Source organism: Pogona vitticeps, chromosome 4 (genome assembly GCF_051106095.1).
Source record: "Pogona vitticeps strain Pit_001003342236 chromosome 4, PviZW2.1, whole genome shotgun sequence".
In the NCBI taxonomy this organism is placed as follows: domain Eukaryota; kingdom Metazoa; phylum Chordata; class Lepidosauria; order Squamata; family Agamidae; genus Pogona; species Pogona vitticeps.
In genome coordinates, this window is record NC_135786.1 from 181239311 (window position 1) to 181265542 (window position 26232).

Sequence of the window (26232 nt, forward strand, 5' to 3'; positions counted from 1 at the left end):
CCCTTGCCCGGCCTGGCTAATCAAAGGAGCCAGGCCTGTAACAACTGAATGGACCACTGCAATAATTCATGGATCTCTCCAGGAGGTCAAGGTTCCTTTTGCCCTCAAGGAGATACTCATTAGGCCCATTAGGAAGAAATCAAGTTTGGCGGTGGACGACATTGGCAATTATAGGCCCATCGCCCATGCTTCCTTCCTTAGCAAAGTGGTAGAGAGAATGGTGGCTGTTCAGCTTCCGGCCCTTTTGGATGAAACCAATGCCCTGGATCTGTTCCAGTCGGGCTTCAAGATGTGCCATGGCATGGAAACGGCACTGGCTACCCTCTTTGATGACCTGTTGAAGGAGAACCGACAGGGGCAAAACGTCTCTGTTGGTCCTCCTCAATATCTCAGCTGTCTGCGATATTGTTGACCACAGTATCCTCTTGGGGAGACTCTCCGAGTTGGGAATCGCTGGTTTGGTGTTTGCCTGGCTCCAATTCTTCTTGGAAGACCATCGTCAGAGAGTATAGCTTGGGGAGATTATATTGGCCCTGTGGAGTCTCAATTGTGGGGTTCCACAGGGCTCTATTATCTCCCCAATGCTGTTTAATATCTACATGAGGCGGCTGGGAGGATCATCAGGGGATGTGGGGCTTCGTGTGATCAGTATGCTGACAACACCCAGCTCTACATCTCCTTTTCTCCAGCAACAGTGGATGCTGTTTCATCCCTTCAGCACTGCCTGTACTGGAGGCTGTACTGCAATGGATGCAGGAGAATGGGCTGAGGCTGAACCCAGACAAGACGGAAGTCCTTCGGGTGGGTGGTACTGCCATTAGTGGTTTGTGAAACTCCCTCTCTTTTGGGGGAGTGACTCTCACCACAAAGAGGTTCGCAGCTTGGGGGTCCATCTGGATCTGGCACTTACCATGGAAACCCAGGTGGTATCAGTGGTCTGCTCCACCTATTTCCATCCTAGGCGGATTGCTCAGCTGTGTCCCTATCTTGATGTTGGGGCGCTCACCACTCTGGTCCATGTGCTTGTAGTCTTGAGATTAGACTACTGTAATGCACTCTACATGGAGCTACCTTTGAGGCTGATGCAGAAGCTTCAAATGGTGGAGAATGCAGCAGCCAGACTTCTCACTGGGATTAGAAAATATCAGCATATTTCCCCCACTCTGGCTATCCCGCACTGGCTGTCCGTTCATTTCTGTATTGATTTGAAAGTGTTAATGAGGACATATATAGCCCTAAACAGTTTAGGGCCTTGATATCTAGCGGAGTGCCTCCTCCTACCTAGATCTACCCGAATTACTCGTTCTAGCCAGGACAGGTGGCTGAGGGGCCTAATACCGAGGGAGGCCCAGAAGGAAAGAACAGGAAACCAGACCTTCTCGGCAGTGGCCCCTCACCTCTGGAATAGTCTGCCCGCAGAGATCTGCCTGGCTCTCTTACTGGGTGTTTTTAAAAGCAAACTGGTTCTTTAGGCAGGCTTTCCCTCCTGTCATCACCTAATGACCTTGCCATTTTGAATGATATTGTCACTGTTGTTTTTATTTTATTATATTATTTTTATGTCTTATTGTTAGCTACCCAGAGTAGAATTCGGTCTAGATAGACGGAGTATAAATAAATAAATAAATAAATAAATAAATAAATAAATAAATAAATAAATAACACCTACTCCAAAATATTTAAGGTAAAGAATTTAAAGCCTACCACCACAAAATGAGTTCCAGTCTGAACTGGTCTTCTACACTGGCAGTCTGTAAAGCCTGCATTCAAGGACAGAATTTTTCTCTCAAGGCAGTATGAAGTAGATCTCTAGAACATGGTGATCCGCTTTGCTTTGTCCCTGTCTCCTATCTGTATACTCATGTTACATTTCTTAGTTTAGTTTCTTTGCTTCTGTCTTGTAACCTACCCCCCTTCTCTCTCTCTCTCTCTCTCTCTCTCTCTCTCTCTCTCTGTGTGTGTGTGTGTGTGTGTGTGTGTGTGTGTGTGTGTGTGTGTGTGTGTGTGTGTGTGTGTGTGTGTGAGAGAGAGAGAGAGAGAGAGAGAGAGGGAGGGAGGGAGAGAGAGAGGGAGGAAGACAACTTTTGCCATGCCACTCCATGCTTAGCTCTCTTTAACATAAAGCAGGTTCCTGGGGCTGAACAGAACTGGGATCCTGGTCAGGGAGCTTACAGCCTCTATTCTGTGAACAAGACAGATGTGGGTGGAGAGGTTGGAGTGTGTCAAAGGAGTAGTGAAGGATAGGACAAGGCCAGTTGGCAACAGCAGTGCAGCCAAGGTGAAGAGAGGATTTTTCAGGAAGGGCTTGCTGAAAACATAGATGACAGAGAGGGAATAAATTAAATGAAGATCATGCTGGAAGAACAGGAGTCTTTTAACTTCTTCAAAAGAGTAACGTGGTCAAATATTTCATATTTCTGCAAATTGCCTGACGGATACCACACAAGGATAGGTATTCTAATCTCAGTTTTTTTGTTGTTTATTGCTCTTCTGTGATTAACACTGCAAATACTGCATTTAATAAGATGCTTAATAAGACTCTGGACTTACAATCCTTGAATAAACTTCACTGAACACACTGAAGTGTACTTCTGAGTATACATACATGCTTAGAGCTGCAAGAGCTGTCAAGTTATAACAATAGAATTATAAAAGATATTTTACTTTTAGTTCTGTTTTAAATTTCTGTTTTATAGATAGCAGAATGCACGCTGGATGTTCGTGACTTCCTCATATGTACTCAAAGTGATTCTCGTGGATGTAATAATATGAAAAGATTATATGAATATAGCACTGTGCATGCAGTATTTCGAGTGTGAGGGTGTATGTATTTACATTTGTGTGCATGCATAGCTGTGTGTGTACCTCCTCTCTTTCTGGAAAAATTGGTCCATAACAGGATGAGACTGATGAAGAGAAAGAGGAGGCTTACAAGCCCTATTGCTTCTATAGATCAAATGAGGCTGGAGATGCAATGCCCATTTGACAGCATATTGGACATGAGCCCTACTCATTATGAGGAAGCATATTCTGCACCAGACCACTGACTGAACATGAGGAAGGGATGTAGCAGCAATGCTACTTATATTTATATTTGCTCAGTTGGATCCTGATCATTGCTGAAACAGCTGAAATCCTTCTATGCTGCTATGTGAAAGGCATAATGTTTGGTGGCAAATTGTCTAAACTGAACAAATATCCATGGGCATTATCTATTGCATACTTAGTTGTGAAACAGATAATGTCTATGAAAATTCCTCTCCTTGAGGCAATTCGTCTACAAAAGTTACACTGTTTGTGTAGCAGCACAACAAGATTTCAGCCAGTATATCTCTCTTTCTGTTGGATAGTCTTCTTGCCACCTGTTGGACAGTTCCTCCGTTAAGCTGAACAACCTTACTTCTGACCCATGGGAGTGCTTTGGAGAAATCAGGACTGTGAATCACAGGGAGAAGTTACAATGAGACAGCTACAACTTTCTTCCCGTGGTAGAATGGAAGGCAATATCACTGTAAACCAAATGCTGAGACTATAGGCAGCCATGCTTAAGAAGCCACAGCTCTCTAGAGGTGCCTCCTGTGAGCCTCTGCACACCCTCAGTATTCATGATCCTGCTTCCCAACAAAAAAAGTGATCCTCTGATCCACAAAATAATTATCATTATTTTTAGGACAGTAGAACAGCCTGATTAAAAAGGGTTTGGGGAGTTTTATAAACATTCATAATTAATACAGAGATTAAGTATCTTCTTTCCTATTAGAGGGTCTATCCTAATATCACTATTTATTAATTTCCCACCAAAAAAAGAGGAATCCAGAATCTGCTACAGTCTCTGGTAGCCTTTTGACCTTGGTATGAATGTGTCTGTTCAAAACCTGCTCTCTCCCTCAGTTCTGCACATGTTGAGTTTACTGTAGAAGTAGACAAGAGTTATGACCTCACACATTTCGCTCCTACCCTTCCCCAGATCACTCCACCATAGACAGGAAGTTAAGGAGCAGTCAAATGGAGAAACTGCAGCTAAATGCTCCCCTGCAATATCCACCCATTGGTTCTAGTCCTATCCTCTGCAGTAAGAGAACATTTTTTTTTCCCACTTTTGGCATGGCCCTGTGGATATTTGAAGACAGCTTTCTTTGCTTCATGTCTTCTCCATGTGAGTGTATTCAGTTCTTTCAACTGTTCCCCAGTGGACTTGGTTTCCAGTTTCCTTCAACATCCTGCTTATTTTCTTGGGATGTTTATTTGTTCATGCTGTCTGACCACTGCAGAACGTAATAGAATGATTATGTCCCATGCTCTGGACACTATACTTCTGCTTTTATGCTACTAAAGATTTAGTAAACCTGCTTAACAATTTAGCAGACCCATCAACACACCTTTCCATATATACTGCTTTTAAGTTAAGTAAGTCCCCTAAACTCAACAAGGCTTAATTTTAAGTAAGTGTGTATAAAAATTATGGCATCAAACAACTTCAAAAGCTGAGATTCATTCATATGGAACAAACTTAGATGTCTGAGTCTATTATCACAATTATTAAAACAAATTATACATACCATACAACTGTTTAAAACTAGATATAGATTTAAACACAATTCCCCTTTCAACCCCTTTTATTAAGTAGTCAATGCACACTTGAGACTGTAAACACATTGTGCTGACACTGAACTATTACACGTTTTTTAGCATAATTGGATGAATTTGGCAGGCCAAGTGTGAAAGTAAAAGGCAGCCTGATTCTTTTCAGATTCCCTTTTCAGCTTTGGTTACTTTTTAGAAATTCTGTTTCTACAGGTATAAACACTTCAATCAGAGTTCAAAACAATAGGGGGGAGAAAAACTGCATAGTGGCATTTTGCCATAATTGATATACACAGCAAATGCCTCTACAACATAGTGTAGGTACTTGTGTTAATAACAACAACAATAAACTTTAATGAAAAGCCCATGAACACATAGATGCATTGCCTGAGAAACCACAACATTGACAAGACCTCATTCACTTCCTTGAAGATAATATTGATAAGCAACAATCAAACCAGTGGCTTAAGTTAAGCCATCTTCAGGCTGAAACTAAGGGATACATATGCACAATTCAATACCAAGTTATTTGCACTAGATACTATAAGAAAATAATTATGAAGCAAGGTATAAGTGACATATATAGCACCTGTCACAAATCCAAGAAACAATTTATCATATCATAGCTGCGTGATCTAAGCTAGCATCAAACATTTATATATGCAGGCATAACCCACCTGCAAAAATAACTTTTTCAGCAGTTGGCTGAATCTTATAGATTACTCACATCTTTTCCTCCATATTATAAATTTTAGAAAATGGAACTGCAATACTATATTGGGACAGGCAAATTATAATGGATAAAATAGTTGATTTCAATAATCTGGATATTATTTTTCTGGATAAGCAACAAAGAAAAATATACCTTACAGAGGTTTTGCTCCATCAATAAGCAATATCAAAAGTAGAAAAAGTCCTAGCACTGCCAATGGTAAGGAATTATGGGAATTACAGTGCAAAGCACCTGGAGGTAAAATGGTCCCCACACCAATGTAGTGGATCAGATATTAAGTGCCTGATAAGCTATAAAGCTTGGTTAGCAACTTTAGCAACATTCACTATTTTTCTTTCACTTTATCAGTTTATCTAAAATATACAGAGCACTGAACTGTTGTTGGAGTGGCTTGTCCACACAGCAGGAACACTTGAAACTAAGGTTTGGGAGTGCCCCCTCCTCATGAATTTCAGTCTATCTAAGACTGCAGACATCACTCAACCACCATCTTTTTTCAGCTTATTTTTTGAATGAAGGGAGGCAGTGTATGGTCAAAAAAGAGAACTCTAGAACTGCTGTATATGTCTATACAGCAGACAGTTCAGAATTTCTAACAATATTTGCTTTGTAAGGTAAGCAAAATGACTGGCATCTGTTTCTCATAATATCCTTAGAAATTGCTGGACCTAATGTACACAACAAATATCCATTAACAGTGCTCCATAGTTATTTAGCATACTGAGACTTCAATTTACAGCCTGGAAAATGGAAAGAGGAGTCAAGACTACAGCCTGGGCAAATGGAAATTTACAGCCTGGGCAAATGGAAAGAGGAGTCAAGACTAAGAGAACAAAGAACTAGAAAAAATTAATAAACTCATATGCTTTCCATTCAGCAGAGACTTTATGTTCTAAACAACCCAGCTTCCCTTCACAGCACTACCTATTTAAGCACAGTCTTCAAGTGAGCAGGTAGGTGCCTTAATGTGAGAATGTTTTTGGTCTGAAGGTGACATCAGAACTGGTGTTGTACTAGGACAGATTCACATACACAATGTATAGGTCTTCTGTCCACCTAACCTGAGAATGGAAGATGGAATTCCAAACTGTCACATATCTACACACTAGAAGGACGTACCTGAATAGGAGGTGCTGTAGAGAGAACCTGGGCTAGCTGTAAAACACATTGGCCACATCACTGGGGCCTGTGCCTGACAGAACCAGATATGGGAATGTTAATAAAAAAGGCCTAACAGTTCAATTAACTATTACTGAGCTCAATAGCCGTCTGAAGAGGAGTTCACTAACAGATAAGAATTCGACTTCTTTCTGCTGAACTTCCCATTTTTGGACAGAACCCTAGAACATGATTTTTAAGAAAGTCTTTTACACTAATTAATTGTAAAATGTATCTTACACTTTTGAAATTCAACACATTTGAATTTGTGCCTGTGCAATATCATTACTTTAACTAAATGTACCTCTGAGGAATCGAAGAGTAAGTCACATGCACAAAGACTCAAGTTGCACCTACAGCTTAATTAAAACCTTTGCGTTAAATCCAGGTTAGTTGTACTTAAAATTATTTGTCTAATCTATCTCCCATTCATTTCAACAGATCTTCTCTAAGTGGTTAACTTTGGATTTAACTCATAGGTAACATATTGGCTGATAGGAAATAGTGCTTAAAATTAGCAGTATGGTAGACTACCATAAATCCCTGCACATGACTTAAAAATATAAAAAATATTCACTATTTCATAACACTGATATATGCAAAGGTAAAACAGACTGTCTTGAAATACATTAAGGCTGAAATTTTCCTCTACATGAATACTTGGCAGTTAAGTCTGATCCAATTTGATAAAACCTATTTCTAAACAGACATATGCTGTTAGAGAACATGCACTGTTAGAAAATATACATTCTTCAATGAGTTGATATGAATTACAATGTTAGAGAATATACATTCAGTGCCATTGTCCACATTTACTGTCCTTCAATACTTCTGAAATACATGGAGGTAGTAAAAATTAATCTGCTAGTGATTTGATGAGTCTGTGATTTCAACTTATCTGCCCTGATTACCCTATGGATGATATACAATGGCTAGAATTATATATAGTGATGTCTAAATCAGTGAAAAGTTAATTTTTAGCTTAGCTGATACACACTTTTTATATCAGGGATAGTTGATAGGTTTCCTAAACTGAGCAACCAAGCTTGTCTTTTAATAACAATATTTTCCAGCTGAGATGTTAACAGATAAGAACTAAATGGAATATCTGCAGAAAGCTTTGCTACAGAATGCTTGCAGAGGGAAAAGCAAGAAACATGCACGCATTATAGCTATACCAATAGGCACCTTGTGGTCAAACCGTGTGTGTGTATGTGCATGCGTGTGTGTGCGTGTGTCCATGCGCACATGTGCCATCTATGCTTGGATCAAGAGCCACATTAAATTAAAGCTAAGCAGTGAATACTGTGAAACACACAGTTCTTCAAAATTATACCTTATCCTCATTTATGCACAGTGACCAAGTCATTCTCCAGGAATGAAGAACTTTGAAAAATGCAAAGTAATAAGGCAATACTCTTTAGGATTTTTTCCCCACTGTGCATGATTTCCAAAATACTGAAAGAGACTGGTTCTATGAAAAATACCTACTGCAAAAGTACAAGGAGCTTAATTCAAGTTAGCTAAGCCTTTACTGTATTTTCTGCATATGTCTATACAGCAGACAGTTCAGAATTTCTAACAATATTTGCTTTGTATTCGACTGGCATTTGTTTCTCATAATATCCATTAGAAATTGCTGGACCGAATGTACACAACAAATATCCATTAACAGTGCTCCATAGTTATTTAGCATACTGAGACTTCAGTTTACAGCCTGGAAAAAGTTGGCACACGGACATTCCCTAATTTAAGATCTGTCTGCATGACCAGAGAGGCAACGCAACAGCTGCTAATAAAAACAGTCTGATGCTTCCTAACTAACCAGTCCTCTATATTTACAGTACAACGCTTTTAACTATTAAACCGGAAGAGGCTAGGCTAAACCTTTGGAGAACAAAAACAATATACCTTGCCGAATGGATGACAGAAACGTAGCTAGACATCTGGAAGTCACTAAACATACTTCAAAGTGAGGTCAGAAGATCAAAGAATAATGAAATAAAATAAGGCTACTTGGATATAGGACAACTTTTCTGTTACTGTGGAGATTTGCAATCAATGTAGCACTTATATGCATGTAATTCATGCCCCACCATGTGTACAAAAGAAAGTGTAGCAAATGGACAGGATAACACCATTGACGTAATCTGCCTTTGGTCAAAAACAATTTAACTATCTTAGCATTTTAAATTGTTTTTAACTTTTACCTATACTTCATAAATATTCATAATTTCAGATTGTGCAACACTGATATGAAGAAAGTCCTATATGTTGGCTCACAGGCACATGATTCAAGCTTTCTAAAGTAACAACACATTTTGTGGCAATATGTCAATATGAGCAAAAAGTGTGTCAAAAACAAAATCTTGTAACTTGGGTCTGTGGCTGTATAATAACGAACAAATGAACGAAGAATCTTGTGCCTGAGGACAGAAGCGTACACCTGGTTTGCCACAGGATTGGAACCAACATTCCCAGGTTCCAGGAACTTTTTCAGGTATCTGAAATATAGTTTTGTAATCTTCCATCTTCCCTGAACCCTGGGCATCTTTCTTATTTAAAGTGCTTTCAAATATTACTGCTATTATTATTTTCTATTGATGTGTTGTGTGTGTTTTGTCCCATCAAGTTGAAAACTAATTGGCCTTTCAAGGCGAGTGAGATAATTAAGGAGTGGTTTTACCAGTTCCATTCCCCCAGTGAGCTTCCATGGCTGAGCGGGGAATTAGAACCCTGTTCTCCAGAACTCTAGTCAGTTACTGTGTCCACTACACGGCACTGAGAACAGCTCAATGGTTTAGGCATCTGGCTGTGGAGCCAGAGATTGATTCACCACTGCAATTCCAGTGTGGCTGTGGGCAAGCTGCACAGTCCCAGGGTGCCTCCAGCAGAAGAGAATGGTAAACCACTTCTGAGGATTCTCTTCCTGGAAAACCATGGAAAGGGTTGCCGATAAGGAAGAAGTGAGTTGACAGCGAATGATTTTATTATTGGTACTCCTGCTTAATTTGGGCCATGGATCAAATAGGCACAACAACTCCCAGAATATACATCCAGTATGGCCAGCATAAGAATTATGGGGATTTTAGTCCAAAATATAGGTTTTGCACTTCCTGAGAGAGAATATATAAAATTGGGAAACTGTCAAGATTTTTGATTCCATTGTGTGTCATCAAGTCGGAACCAACCTATAATGACTCGAATAGAGCTTTTAAGAAAAGTGATTTATTAAAGGAGCAGTTTTGCCAGTTCACTATCTCCCAAATGAGTTTTTCCATGGCTGAGAATTTCTTGGCTGAGTGAACACCCAGGCCTCATGAATCCTTCTTTAACTATACTGTACTACACTTGGTTCGTTAGATTACATTAGCTATGGATAAAAAGCTCTATGGACACGAATATACACCATCAGGCTGTAGGTGCAGCTGATGTACTCTTTCTGTGAGAAAAAAACAAATTAATTCACCAAGAAGAAATGTTGTGTGGAGCTGCAAGGTAAGTCTCACTATAGCATTTGGGACATCTTAACAGACATATACAGATGCTTGGGGCACCTGTTCTTTTCTACTAGTCATCCTCATTAAATAAAAGTGGATGCTGGATCACACCCCGACAAATCTGAAAAGAGAGAAGATGAATATCTATTAAGGAAAGATTAAGGCTGAGAACTACTCTTTCCCATTGTGAACGTAAGATTAACTAGTTAGGCATCCTTCAGTCTCGAAAGACTATGGTAGCGTGCTCTGTATGGAGGACATGGAACAGCGTCTAGTGTTCCCATCGTTCAGGTGCATTTGCATTAGCCAGACCTGGAAGGGCTTCCTCAAGTGCTTGGGCAAATTCCTTCACTTTTCTTTGATCGCGAGTCTTGCTGATGTCAATACGTGGTCTTCCTTCCTTTTTTGTGTGATATACTCCCTTTGTACGCAGTTTTACTCTACTACACACCAGGGAGTGATCAGTATCACAATCAGCACTCTGGTAACTGCGTGTGATCATAATACTAGGAAGGCTGGAACGTCTAGTGAGGATTAGATCGAGCTGATGCCAATGCTTGGATCTTGGATGTCTCCAGGAAACTCTGTGTTGCAGCTTCGTGTTAAAGAATGTGTTGCTGACGCAAAGACCATAATTGCAGCAAAGCTCCAGCAAGCGTTGGCCATTTTCATTCATCTTTCCAATGCCAAAACGGCCTAGACAAGTGGGCAAAGAATTATGATCAGCACCAACTCTAGCATTAAAGTCTTCAAGAATGAACAGTGCCTCTCTTTCAGGGACTTTTTTGATAGTAGCTGCCAGATTGTCACAGAATTTGTCTTTCACTTCTGGAGTGGATGACAGTGTTGGTGCATATGCACTAATGAGGGTTACTGGTCCTGCTGATGAGTGGAGCTGCAGAGACAGGATTCTTTCACTCCCCACAGTAGGTGGAACAATGGAGCTCAGCAGAGTATTTCTGACTGCAAAGCCAACACCATATTCCCTGGTCTCATTCAATGGTTTTCCCTGCCAGAAGAATGAGAAGTTTTTTTCTTTGACAGATCCCGAGTCTGGCAATCTTGTCTCTTGCAGGGCAACAATGTCCATCTGCAGTCTACTCAGTTCCATGTCAATGACAGCTGTCTTGCACACATCAGATTAACTATGGTTGACTGATTGTTGTAGACTTTACAAGAGCTGAAGTGTCCTTATGCGATAGACAATTGCTATTTCCACAGGGATCCTAGACTGTAATTTTTATTGTCTGCAGCGGCAAATAAGTGTGGCCATTCTTCCTGGCTGAAACTATTAATAGATTAATAAGAAGGTTCTAAGCCTTGCTAGCAGTCTGGATATGGTTTTAAATTTCCATTTAGCTTGGAGCTGCCAAAAGGAGCCTTACTGCTTCCATCTGCTGGCTGGAATCTATACTGCAAGGTATCCAGTTCCTTCTTGCCCTTTTACAATGCTGTCTAACTCTTGCATCTTTGTGGAGCATACAGTTAACTCCTGCTCTGATTATTTTCTTTATATTAACTGCAAGTCCAAAGAACATGTGCTTCTACTGGCATTCAGATCCTAATCCAATGGTTAGAAATGTATGTATGCACTTATAAACTGATCATTGACACATGGACAATATATTTGCATGCAAGTTCTGTCACGTGCCTAAAGGAGGAGAGGGAGCTCCTTACTTCTGCAGGATGTTAAATGGAATTTAGAACCTCACTTGCTCCCTAAACCAGACCATGTACGCAGTAAGTACCCACATCTTTCATATTGTCATAGCCAATGAGTGTCCCCAGGAACAATCATAGTCTTGTACCTGTGATGGATAAAGAGATTCTTCTTGCTAGGACATAGCTTGATTCCCAGCCAGCTCTTATACAAAGCCAGTGTGTGGGGCAATGCAAGGTTTTCCTGCCAAAGTACATAAGAGTGAAAGAGGCTACCCATTGACTTCCTAAAGTATAATGTGCAAAGAGCTTCAGGTATTTGAAGATGGCTATTATGATCTTCCTCAGTCATTTCTTTTCCAGGCTAAACATGATCAGTTCCTTAATCCTTTTCTCATACAAGCTGTATTCCAATAATAATCAATAATATCTTCTAACTTCCAGCCCTAACTTGTCCACATCCAAAACTGGATGCAAATGAAATCTGTCTGGTGTTCTAGATCAGTGGTTCTTAACCTTTGTTACTCAGGTGTTTCTGGACTGCAACTCCCAGAAACCCCAGCCAGCAGAGCTGATGGTGAAGGCTTCTGGGAGTTGCAGTCCAAAAACATCTGAGGAACAAAGGTTAAGAACCAGTGTTCTAGATGAGGTATGACCAATGCAGAATAAACTGGAGTTTCTATGAAGATTACAGAGTAGCATGTAGAAGCAGACTGTTTCCTTACCCTCTTGTTTCAATTTCTCCCTTTCCTCAATGTATTTCCACATTCTCAGTGTATTAGCAGATTTTTGTGAATCATATTGTGCTATTATTTATTTATTGATTGATTAAATTTATACCCCGCCCCTCTAGACCATGTCTACTCGGTGCTACAAGATGTTGAATTTCTAGATTCCACACTTTTAATTGTATGTTTCAGCTAAAACATCTCCCTGTGCAGGGTTTTAATATGAAAAACTACTGTACTGATTTAGTGAGAAGTGTGTCTGTTTCTTTCTCTGTTAGAAGGGGAAGGGAGAGATGTATGCTACCTTTTAGTAGCTTATCAGAAGACAAACCTACATAACAACCTCTTCAGCCATGAGATATACATCATTATGACTTCAAAGATGAATGTCTCATAAAGAAATACCGATATGATTTTAAAAGTCAACTCTAACCAAACCAATTTAAAATCTACTGGCTAGCTAAGAATAACAATTAATTAAAAAAAGAGAATAAAGGAAAGTACCTAATTATTTGTAGACAACACATACAATCCATGCAAAATGAAAACGGAACGTTGATAATTAATAATGAATACCGTAATTACAAGTAAAAGACTATTTGCATAATTTATAAGTAAATAAATTGATGTTTAATGTTCTTTTAAGGACAATAATAAAATATAAAACGAGTTATATTGCTTTCCATCCAATAAAAATTAATGTGTGCTATCCAAGTGAAAGACACCAGTTGATTTCTTTGTGCATTAATGGAATAGCTTGTTTTGAAATAAAGCTAAAATGACTGCGATTTTGAAAAGAATACAACACATAAAAAGATTGTTATGTGTGATCAAAAAATTTAGTGCCATATTTCAGTAATACATTCATCAGCTTGAATCTTTGCTTTGCATTTTCTCTATTACTTCACTATGTCAGTTTTTTAATATATTGAATATATCTGTCAAATCTACAATTGAAGGTGTATTGCCTGAACATTTAAACATATTTTTGTCTTAAAAGAAAAAAATGCTCAGAAAACTTATGCAAGAATCTCATTCATCCAATGCACCTCAAAGACTTGACAAACAACATAATCAACATATCAGGCAACCCCACATTTTCACTGATATTATTGATAGAACCTGCTGCTTTGATGTCTACCAACTTACTAATTTTGCTCTTACTGATCTCTGCTGAGAAGTTCATTCCAAACACATGCATTGAAAACTTACAGTCTTGTATCACAGATGTTCCTTGGACTTTATATTCCATGGAGCTTAATGGGACTTATTCCTAAGTGTGCACATGATTCCTATTTTAAATGTTTGTAGTCCACTTACTATAATTATTGGGATGATTTACTGTACAATAACAGTTCAAGTGAACATTACACAAGCATAAAAGTAGAATGCTGAAGACAAATACTCTAGAATTATATTCTCTCTACTATGCTACTATTTCAAGTGTTATATGTCAAGGGCAGGGGGTTAATTCAGACATAAGATAAACCTCTATAGCCTGAAGATGTACCAGCTGAAAAGAGGGTTTCACTAGATTATTTTTCTGCATGGCAGAGCGGTCCCCCAGATTACATGTAACATTGTTATAATGTTCAGCTAAACCAAAAAAGGATGGTAAGGAAGGAATTGATGTCATTCAAATACCAATGGTACTACAAGATTAACATTTTTGTACTAACTTTATCTCCCATATCTACCCTATGGCATTTATTTAAAAAGATTTCAGAAGTCACAGAACACTACAGGACAGCATAAGGACATGAGACTAACAGACACTAAATTTTGTAGTGTCTTTGGCATGCAACCATCAACTGCAGCCCACCCCACATCCCCACCTCGATCTACTGAAATTTAAATAACTATAGCTATAGTAACATGATGTCATTTTATTCAACACAAAAGTGCTAGAGGCATTTTCTGATGAGTGAAAAATCATACTTTTACAGCAGTTAACATGCTCCTCCCACAGCAATATGAATAGAGACAGTCATTAAGAAACATAGAGTTAAATCAATGAAAGAGAATGGGGGATTGGGGGATATTGTTTATTCAGGAGGAGCGCTTTTGTTCATTGCAAAAGAGAATCACTGAACAGATGTGAGTGCCATCAGTGATCTCAGAGACATTGAACAAAGTTTGTTCTAACATTCTTTAATGTGCATACTTGCACAAATGTTCTCTATTAATAGAGGATATAGCTGTTCAGCCAAGATCTTTTTGCATGTAAATGAAGACTGGAATTTATATCAGTAACTCAGCATTAAGGATCATCTCCTGCTTTGAAACAATGAAACTAAATAACTAGATAACTTGTGACAAATGTAATTCTTATTAGCTTTCCTAAAATATTAATTTCATTCACCTTTTATAAAAAGCATAAAACAAAGAAAATAAAGATTAAATAAAGGAGAAACAAACAAAATTTGATAATCATCAAATAATTATAATAGAAACAAAAGAAACTAAATATACTATGCCGGCTCAGATGTAACGTAAAAGAATACAGAGATGTAATGGATAGAGTGACAGATTAGGACTCAGAAGGTCTGATTTCAAATCCCCACTTAGCCATGGAAATTAATTGTGGAGGCAGAACAGGCAAAATCACTCCTTAAATATCTCACATACCTTTAAAGCAGAGGTGGGATCCGGCAGGTTCGCACCGGTTCCATGGAACCGTTTCCTAAATCTGATAATAGTTCGCCGAACCGTTTCCTAAAGGCCAGGTGACCAGCGAGGGGCAGGGGGGAGGGGGGCTATGTGTTTTTTCCCAAGTTAAACGTAACTAAGGCTGTTGCTCTGACAATTTGTGGAGACAAATGGCACACATTGATCGTTCACTCAAAAACAGGAAGACAGCTATCAGCTTTTTAACACTAGTAAGATTTACCACCAGGCCAGGGTTAAAGCAGAGCAGATCAACATATCAAAGGGAAACTATCCAGACCTTCAGGCTGGGGGTGGGGGTGGGGGCTGGAGGGACTGAGAGGAAGAGGAGGAGGAAAGGGCACACAGAGCATGTTAATTCAAGCATGCATGCTGCATTTGTCTCTGTGACCAGCATCTTCAGTGGACTGTTCAAACTGGCTTTCACAAGCTTTCATTTTTAAGATTATTCAAGTAAGTAGGTAAGTATAATACATAAAGCAGACTATGTCTGAGCAAAAAGCCGCTTTTTATTAAATATTTCCCTGCCTTAGCTGTTTGCCATGCAGTCTTGAGAAATGGAAGGAGGAAAATGAAATGATATTTTATCATGTAAAATATATTTTGAAAATTATTTCAACAGGATTCCCTTTAGGACCTTTTAGCATTTATGTAATTGTTATTGTGTTTGAGTTTAGAAAATTTGATACTTCTATTTTTTGAAATAAATAAATACCTGAACTTTGGAGAAAAAAGGTCAGAAGCCTGTTGGTGATTAATTAGTTATGCAAAATTAACTTACAGCAACTAGGTTTTCAAAGAAAGTATATGTTTTTAAAGAGTGATTTTACAATTTCCACTCCTAGTGAATTTCCATGGCTGAGTGAGGATTTGAACCCTGGTCTCCAGAGTCCTAATATGCCAGACTATTCCTGTATTTGTGATTAACACATGCTTAAGTTTAATTGTGTTCATCAGGTGCCCCAAGAAACATAACCACATTTTGCCACCATGAGTTAATGCTTTTTAACATGAAGTTAATTTGCCTCCCTCCAGTGATGTCCTTTCAAGGGAAAATGAACATTTATGATATAGGCCACTATGTTTAGATTTTCAGGGAGGGAGGGCATAACATGCCAATTTTTTCATTGGTATGCAGAAATCTAGTATTTAGGATCTATGGAAAAACTAATGGGGAACCAGGCTTGGTCAGGAGGAGGGGATGGTATTATATTTTATTATGATGATGATTAAAAAATTTAAAAGCTGGTAAGGGCATTTATTTGCAAAGGCTTTCATGGCCGGGATCTGATGGTTGTTGTGGGTTTTTCGGGAAGAGCAACCTTCAGAACATGGCCAAAGAGCCCGAAAAACTCACAACAACCAATTAAGGGAATAACCTTTCAACTTTTTTGGAATTGGCAGTTAGATGCAGGGAATCCATACAAAGCCTGTGGTTTCTACTTAGGGTGACCCCAGGAATGAGCAATCTCCAACATGGCCTGGCCTCAACAGCCCTGCCCATCTGTTGCAAACTCAAGCTTGTGGTTTCCTTAGGGAGTAGGTCTATCTTGCATTTAGCCTTCCTCTTTTCCTGCTGCCTTCCACCTTTCCAAATATTATGGTCTTTTTCAATCTATGCCTGCCTTCTCATGATGTGCCCGAAGTAGGACAGCCTCAGGTTTGTTTGTTTGTGTGTTTTTTTCTTTTTGCCTCTGGAGATAATTTAGGCTTAATTGGATCGAGAACCCACTTACTCATCTTTTTTGGCAGTCCAGAGTATCTGCCATACGATCTGATCAGGCCAAGGGTGTCTGCAAAGATGATCATAATTTTGTTAATTGGGACAGTCCTCTGTGTGTCAGCAAGCTGTTTTAAGCTTCTGTTGTTGTTACATGCTATCAACATTGCCCCTTTGTGCTGTCCTCAACAGCCCTGCACAGCTACTGCAAACTCAACCCTGTGGGTTCTCTGATGGTGTCAATCCATCTCACATTTGGTTTTCCTCTTTTCCTGTTGCCTCCAGCTTTTCTGCAGAACCTGGAATGGGGAGGGATTAAATGATTGTGACGTTGTTCAGAGACCAGTTCCAAATCCCAGGGTGGCAGCCCTCTCTTGCTTGTGCTACAGAAAAAGCTTTGTTACTGTTGCTTTGTGGTAAGAACTTTTTCTTCAGAAGGGGTCAGAGAATTTGAGAGTTATTCTCAAGTTCATCTTTGCTTTACATGTGTGTTATGTGCCATTCAAGATGACCCTAATGGGCCTTTCAAGGCAAGTGAGATATTTAAAGATATTTGAGATATCTAAGGAGTGGCTTTACGTTTTACCAGTTCCACGCCCTCAGTGAGTTTCCACGCCTGAATGGGAATTCGAATGCAGGACTCTGGAGTCCCAGTCTGTCCCTCTCTGAATTGCATTACTTAATGTTAAGGGTTGTTGTGAAAGGCAGGATGTTATTATTTGCAAGCATATAAGCATGTCCTATTTTGTCTCTGTGAAAAATTTGATTTCTCTTGAAAAATTTCTCTGGAGAGAATTCTACTTCACTGTCATCATTAATACTACCAGCCTACAATTTCGTTACAAATGTGGTAGCTTTGGGGCATGAAATAGGAGCAGTCTAGAGGTAGCTTCCAGTAAACATTTATGGAAACAAGTCATTGATAATGTTAAACTGCAGTTAAGAGAACAAAAGCCAGAGGAACTTCAACAACCACATTGTTGGTGAATTGGGGGGTGGGGGGCGGGGGGAGGAAGTGTCTGGCAGCCTACTGCTGAGTCAACATGTTTTTACATCCCTGTCTTGTTCCTTGTTCAATCTGTATATTTCCATAACTAGATAGTGCTGTAGTAGATAATAATGTACTGATGAAGGTATGTGAAATCATTCAGGGCCACCCAAAGACAATTCGTGAAGTAGTGTGAAGCAGAAAATCCTGCAAGCACCTCTCCCCAATTCTGTCAGTAAAAATACAACAAGTAACCCTAAGTTACTAATAATTTCCTGCCATTTCATGACATGAGGTAGTTGTCACACTCTGCATAACTACAGGCTTGACCCTGAGGCAGTGGTTGCTGAGGTCTCCAGGCTTAAAAGGAAGGTCCCTTCAAATTCCAGATGCAGGGAAGGGGGATCAGGAGACAGGCGTCTAGTTGTCTCTTTGCTCCCAGAGGCATCTGATGGGGCCACTGAGAGATCCAGGATGCTGGACTGAGATGGGCCCTTGGCCTAATCCAGCAGGGCTCCTCTTAGGTTCTTATGCGGTTTTACTATTTTCCCATGTGTGCAGATATGGGGAGAAAAATGTGTCTAATTTTCTATATTTTAGACACAGACTGGGTTTTAGCAAATTAAAGTTTTGTGTAGCACAACAGCAGTTTAAGGAAACTTATGAGAAGCATAATTCTCTTGAATAATTTAAATATAATATCTATGTACAGCAGGGGTGAGCAACGTCTGTTGCCCCTGGTCTCAATTTTTGCCGCAAAGTCTGTAAGTTGCAAAGTCCACCTCCTTCTTCTTCCCAAAGCGGCTAGAATTCTAATTCTGGTTTTCAAAAAGAGTTATTTTGTGTGTGTGTGTGTGTGTGCGCGCGCATGCTCAGTAATGCCAAAGGGCCCTGTAGATATTTTGTAAGGTAATGTTTGTAAGCCGCCCCGAGTAGACGTTGTCTAGAGGGGCGGGGTAGAAATTGAATAAATAAATAAATAAATAAATAAAATAAAAGTAAATCCCTACACCTGGAAGAGCAGTTGTTCACATTCTTTTCACCAGGAATCTTCTGAAGTTTTAAATTTCTGGTCAAATTTCTTTGTGTGTTGCAGTAGAAGTACAGAGATCCACAGAGCAGATGTGACAGGGTTCGTCACTATCGTATGACAGTTCCTTGATTTTTGATATGGGGAGAAATGGAGAGGTCGAGTTCTTTGGAATAGAAATTTGATTAACAGCTTTAATGGATTTGTCAGCAACAACTTCTGCAGGTGTGCAAAGCTGGCCTCCAGTTAACAACAAACTGAGCTATCAGTCATTTCAGGAGCAGGAAAGGGGAGGGAAGCAATTTTTACTGGTGAGCTATAGGGCGAAATTGGAGGTAAAGGAAAGATGTGTCAGTTCTCTGTCAAACTTGGTCATAAGCACTCACTGTGAGGTGTGTGTGTGTTTGTGTGTGCGTTTTTGGCACAAGCCCATGGTGAGGGTAACAGCAGTGGTATGCCCAAAGAGATACAGTACAGTTATCCAGATGTCTTAATCATGTGAGAGGTAGTTGTGATAATAGGCAGTAGGGAGACCACTATGGAAGAAACCCTCATCAGATCCCACTGTCCTGGGCATTTATTTATTTATTTATTTATTTATTTATTTATTTATTTATTTATTTATCAATCAATCAATCATTAGGACATAGAACCGGTTGTTAATTTATTTGAATCCCACCACTGCTTTAAAGCCCTATTTGAGTTGCTGTAAGTTGGTTCCAGGGACGTGGTGGCGCTGCGGGCTAAACCGCAGAAGCCTGTGCTGCAGGGTCAGAAGACCAGCATTTGTAAGATCGAATCCATGCGACGGAGTGATCTCCCATCGCTTGTCCCAGCTCCCGCCAACCTAGCAGTTCGAAAGCATGCAAATGCAAGTAGATAAATAGGGACCACCTCCGTGGGAAGGTAACAGCGTTCCGTGTCTAAATCGCACTGGCCACGTGACCACAGAAGAGTGTCTTCGTACAAAACGCTGGCTCTATGGCTTGGAAACGGGGATGAGCACCGCCCCCTAGAGTTGAACATGACTGGACAAAAATTGTCAAGGGGAACCTTTACCTTTACCTTTTAAGTTGGTTCCAGCTTGATAGCACATAACAAGAGTATTAGACAACAAGTCTAAGAAAGTGGATGACTTGCACATTTCCCCTTCAGCATGACTTTAATAAATTAGAAAAGCATTTGCTTATTTTCCAGATGACTGCAGAACTTGACAAACCAGTTAATAGTACAGTGGTGCCTCGCATAACGATGTTAATTGGTTCCAGAAAAAAAAAACGTTATGTGAAAACATCGTTATGTGAAGCACCATTTCCCATAGGAATGCACTGAAAACCGGTTAATCCGTTCCAATTGGAACGGATTATCCGGTTTTCTCTCTCCCCCCGCGGCTTGGATCTGACCCACGGCGGCTACCTCAGCCATGGCTGGACTCCCTAGAGTCCGGCCATGGCTGGGGTAGCCGCCGCGGCTCGGATCCAAGCCCCGCTGCTCAGCTGGGGGAAAATGTCGGCAGTGGGCTGCGGCCTCGGAAGGACCCCGAAGCCACCGTCCCCTGCCGACAATTCCCTTCCGAGCTCCGGGGACAGGCTGGGGGGTGAATCGGGAAGCTTGAAGCCTCTCCGCGCTGCTTACCCAGGCCGTTCCCAGACTTCCAGAAGTCCGGGAACGGCCTGGGTAAGCGGCGCGGAGAAGCTTCAAGCTCCCCGGTCCACCCCCCAGCCTGTCCCCGCCGCTTAAAGCCTCTCCATGCCGCCTACCCTGGCCGTTCCCGGACTTCTGGCATATAGAATTCAAAAATAATATTGAACACTAAATCTAAAATGGAGTGGAGGTTGATAAGGAAAGAAAAGAACAGGTGTTTGCATGAGTCTAAGGCTCGATGTGGTTCATCTCCAAGTGCAAAGTGGATTGCTCTTGAATACTTAAATATTAACAACTCTGAATAGGTACCCACCATATCAGCCATAAAACGAAAACTGCACAAAAGATGGTGAGGTGTACTGACTCATCAAATTTATGTGAACAGAGAAAAGACATGTAGCCACTCATATATGTTTGCCTAAACGAGTCAAGACTGGAATGTTTTGCTGATGTGAAGAGACTCCATATTAAGATGGAATAAGCAGCCCTGGAATTCTGTTCTGAAAGTGAGATTTATATGCAGTTGAATAGTTTGAGGAAATATCTAGATATATTGATGACTATCTATATTTTATCTAGCTATCCCTGCTTGGAACAGTGATGGGAATTTATGTTTCTATGATGCAGAATGTTGCTGCAGTGTTAAGTTGATTAAGGAAAACTTTATGAAGAAAGCTGGAGACACTTTGCTTAAAGTAGGTGTCATGTTGCTGAGTATATTTTGACAATCTACAAACCATTTCCTGTTCTTGCAACAGATCATTTGATTTGGGTATCATTTTGCCAATCTTTTGGCAGCAGCCCCAAAGTGCCCTTGGATTTTCAACAGGCAAATATGAATAAATACATCTATGGTGCTCACTCGAAGGACAGATCCTGAAGCTGAGGCTCCAATACTTTGGCCATCTCATGAGAAGAGAAGACTCCCTGGAAAAGACCCTGATGTTGGGAAAGAGTGAGGGCAAGAGGAGAAGGGGACGACAGAGGATGAGATGGTTGGAGAGTGTCATTGAAGCTACCAACATGAATTTGACCCAACTCTGGGAGGCAGCAGAAGACAGGAGGGCCTGGCATGTTCTGCTCCACGGGGTCATGAAGAGTCGGACATGACTAAACGACTAAATAACAACAATGGTGGAGAAAATGTCATTCAGTGAGTGAATGGATTAGTGAATGAAATCAAAAAGGCTGAGTAACTTTTAAAACAGTAAAGTGGTCTTACTTCAAGATAAACTAAAGTTTATGGCTTAATGTGTTCTCATTACTATGAAATGTTTCGAGGAGAATCACTAAGAGTGTAATTCAGCATTACTTATGCAATGCTGAAGGATTTTAGTAAGAATTTTGCAGAAGCAACTGTGTTCAGGATTGCAGCCTTAGCCTTTCAGTTAGAGTAACCTGCATGGAAGGGACATGGTGGTGCTGCGGGTAAAACTGCAGAAGCCTCTGTGCTGCAAGGTGGGAAGACCTGCAGTAGTAAGATCGAATTCACATGATGGAGTGAGCCCCTGTCGCTTGTCCCAGCTCCTACCAACCTAGCGATTCTAAAGGATGCAAAATGGAAGCAAAAAGATAAATAGGTACCACCACGGTGGGAAAGTAATGGCTTTCCGTGTTTAGTCGCGCTGGCCACGTGAACACGGAAGACTGTCTTCGGACAAACGCTAGCTCTGTGGGTTGGAAACGGAGATGAGCACCGCCGCCTAGAGTTGGACATGACTGGACAAATTGTCAAGGGGAACCTTTACCTTTACCCTGCATGGACGATATCTAATATTATAGCTGTAGCACTCCACAATAATGTGAAGTCTACAGTGAACCTAAATAGGAATCTACTAGGCACAGCACTGTATTTAGTTATTTCTTTTTTTTTGTAAGTTACATATATCAGAAAAGCAGTGTAATGTGTTTTAAAACACAAATACAAATATGAATTCTTACAGTTTACACTACAGTGGATTCCTTTCTCACATTTGTTCTAGTTCAACTGTAACATGCCTGTACAATGGACCCTTGACTTACAGACAGCTTGACTTACAGACTTTTTGAGTTACAGACTTCTCTGGCCGCAAAATTTAGGTTTGACTTGCAGACTGAGATTTGACTTACAGACCAGAAAAAAACCAAAATGGAACAAAAACGGCCTGTTATGGGATTAATCAGTTTTCAATGCACTGTAGGTCAATGGAGACTTGACTTACAGACTTTTTGACTTGAGAACCGCCTTCCAATACGGATTAAGTTCTCAAGTCAAGACCCCACTGTATTGTTTAGGAATTTTAAAACCATTACCACCATTTATGTAAGCAGAGAAGCTAGACAAGGAACATGTATTTCCAGGAAGACATGTTTTCTGTTTTGGTATTTATAAAAAGACATATTTTCTGTTTTGGTATTTATAAAAAATGCTTGCTGGTCTTCTGTCCAATGTTCCCCATAGCTCTTTGTTATGGTCATTATTTGTAGACTATACAATAAAAAAGCAACATATAGCGATTTCTGCCATTGACTGACTCAGCTGGTGTTGCTGAATATAAAATAAGAACATCTGAAGAGTGTGCAGGTTGGAGGTGTGATTTGGCTGTGCCTTGCCACTGCTAATGCATGTGAAGCAACAATGCCTCTGAAAATGGCTGAATAAACATCTACAACAAAAACTAGCTTTCTGCATTCACCAAATTATTTTCAGAAAATGTTGCTGCTTTTTGTATTGTCTCCTGCAGAAAAATGAATGTGCTTTCTAAATCAAGGCAAAATAGGCAAAAGCTTTGTGCAATGGGACAGAGATAAGAAATGTTACATCTTGCCTGGAAATCTCCCAGCTTACAAACCTTATCTCATCCCTACACAGAAAACCAGTTACTATGCTAGCATCTCTCTCTTGGTTTCACTTCAAACTCTCCAGACTGGGCTAAGATCAGGAAGGTTATGAACATTCAAGCAGGCATGCTCACCTAAAGAGCAGCCCTTCTAAATTATTTGGAAGCAAGATGACAATGAGATGTTGCTGGAAAAACTGTTGTGATAAACCCTGGGATAGTACCTTGGCAGTGTACCTTGGGACCAAAGAATATGCCGAGTGCTCCTGGGACTTATCCTATCTGGACTTGGTTCTAGAAATCCCACAAACCCTGGAAGGAAAGTGCCACTCTCCATGTCAGGGCCATCTTTATAATTATGCTGAGTAAGATGCCACTTCAGGCGGCAATGTTAGAAATGACAGTGACAGCAATGACAGTCTATGATAGTGCTGAACAAAGTACCCAAGAAAACCCTAACCTCCTCACCCACCAACCCACATAAAAAATCATAATGGTGAGAGATTCAAGACAGACAGAAGGATATACTTCAACTAGCAAAGCAGAGTTAAAGCAAGGAATTCATTCCAATAAGTTATGGCACTGTGCACCAACTTAGGAGGAGATAAACTTACGGAGGCTGAAACAATCAGTCATTACTAGCAATGATGGCTATACACTAGCATCCTGTCAACTTCACATTTACCAACTTTTTTCACTGCTTTGGGTATTGCTTCGCATTTTGCAATGAAAAAGATTGTCAAAAAAAAAAAAAAAAAAAGAAAGAAAAAAGAAAAAAGAAAGAAAGAAAAGATGACCGAACATCATGGATAATTTGAAGCTGACCTCATATTCTTCCTTGAATCCATAGCCTTCTGCACACTTCATCTGTGTAATGTGCTGGAGCAAATCGGCAACACGGATGGCTGGATGGAGCTGCCCAGTCTGGTATGGTACATCTGCAGGGTCTCGCTTCTTGTAGGTGTGTGACTGGACCAGGCTGCTTGTGTCACTGCCCATTGTGTGAGTTTCATCTAGGAAAAGAATACTGAATAATATACCAGGCTCTTCCCTGTGTTTCACAGCAGTTTATGATATCTTGTTTTTGACACCATCAGCACCTTTTATCTCTATCTAAGCAACATACACACAAAATGAACTTCACTGAATAATTTATTCAGGGGGATAATTAAGATGTACTGGAGAGAGCCAAAATTCTGTTGGTTTACAATGAAAATGTTGCATAGTTGATATCAAATAGTTTTGTTTGTTTGTTTAAATATACTAATAAATTAGGTAATTTAAACTGTTTAGGTGTTTAGTTCTAAATGGTACAGAAGTTTCAGGTTGAAACTTCATCAAGTCCCCGTTAGATAAAAACGGACTTGAACACTTCCTGGATTAGTAAACTTTTTATTATCTCTTTCACGGTGATTCAGGACAGATGATAGTGAAAGCACATATATATATTTTAAATGCATAAAACAATATAGATTATAAAGCCAGAAGGGGGAAAAGAAGGTGGAAATGTAGATTTGATACAACACTAGGAAAGAAATACAAGAGGGTAAATGAGAGGAATAATTTGGTTGAGGTTAATGTTCTGACTTAAATTAGCATGCTGTAGTATTAAATAAACAAAATAACATGGGCCATCACATGAGGCATGAAATGTTATATGCCAACTGACATGCAAGCTAACACACAACATAACCCCACGGGGTTGTCAAAACTGGTATGAAGCCAACCATCTCCCACCCCTTCCACACTTCTTCAATGGGGCAAATGGGCAACTTACCATTTATTGGCACTTTAAAGAAGATACATATCAGGAGAAAAAGAGGAGGAGAAGAAAAAGGAAACAGGCCATAAGCAACAGCACTACAGTAATAATTAAAGGTTATTTTTATATTTGCAATTTAAGTGCCTTCAGTCTGGCTTCCTATTATCATAGCCTAATATATTATAATGGGAAGAGTTGAATAGTCAATATAATTTTCTTTTCTTTTATTAAATTGAGATGGCACTTCAGTATAGGATGTGAAAAATAAGATCTACAACTGAGATTTAAATATAATGTTTCCTCCCTGTTGCTTAAACCCCCAAATTCATTAATGACCCTAAATCCATGAACACTTTAAAAGCTACAAGTGGACTTTCTTTCCCCCCAACTATCCCCTATGACAGACCATGCTACTTGAAAGGAAATTCTGGGATGGGGTTCAGGAGAAGGGTGTTGCCCATCTCCTGATTCCTTTGGACCTTGGTCACTTTTTGCTACAAGGCAGTTTAACTATAATCTTTCAGCTTACCAAACTGCACGGTTACCCTGAAATCAATAAACAGTCATATTTAGGCTGACACACTCCTATCCAATTATGTGGGACCAAACAAGATTAAATGACAGCCCATCATGTGATGAAGTTTATGGATTGTAGCAATAGGGTGAATTTGCACCACAACTTTTATATGGAAATCTTACTACAGTGTAAAAATAAGCCAGAAAATTTAATGTGTTAACTGTTCTTATGAAGCAGGAAACCAAAGTCATGATAATATGAGACTCTTCTGCTGGAATTTATCATGTCAACCTTCAATATTCACTACACTATCATAGCAGGGGTGGGCAGAATATGACCCTTTAGCTGTTGCTGAACATCCACTCCCCAGCCATCTTGGCCTACATAAACAATGTCCAACAACATCTGGAGGAGTACATTTTGCCAGCCCTTAGATCACTGTAGTTTCTTCATGTACATTCATTCAAACAATCATCTGACATTTCTTTATGTATTATCACTGTTACCCTTGCCCACCTGACCTGCAATCACGGTCCTGATGTAATAGCTTTTAAAAATTCACCCTAAGTATTTATTAAAATTATTTAAAGCATGTTTTCTGATTGAACTGCTAACAGCCTAGTTTGTCTCCATGTTATAATAGTATTTACCTATAAAGTTACTGAGCTAAGCAGCTTTGTTGTCTATTTATTTATTTATTTTATTGAATTCCTACCCCGCCCA

At 39.8% G+C, this 26232-nt stretch overlaps 1 protein-coding gene across 17 annotated transcripts in view; it reads right to left on the reverse strand.

Annotated features, from left to right (window-relative positions):
• PTPRM (protein tyrosine phosphatase receptor type M) overlaps positions 1-26232 on the reverse strand; it is a 607519-nt gene that overhangs the window by 91080 nt on the left and 490207 nt on the right. For 16 of the 17 annotated variants that reach the window (XM_072999591.2, XM_020793481.3, XM_072999598.2 and 13 more), the window contains one exon: positions 24056-24243. In XM_072999591.2, coding sequence (XP_072855692.1) covers positions 24056-24243 — 188 coding nt within the window. Of the gene's footprint in view, positions 1-24055; positions 24244-25007; positions 25020-26232 lie in introns of all 17 variants that reach the window. The other variant, XM_078391536.1, reaches the window with a different exon arrangement.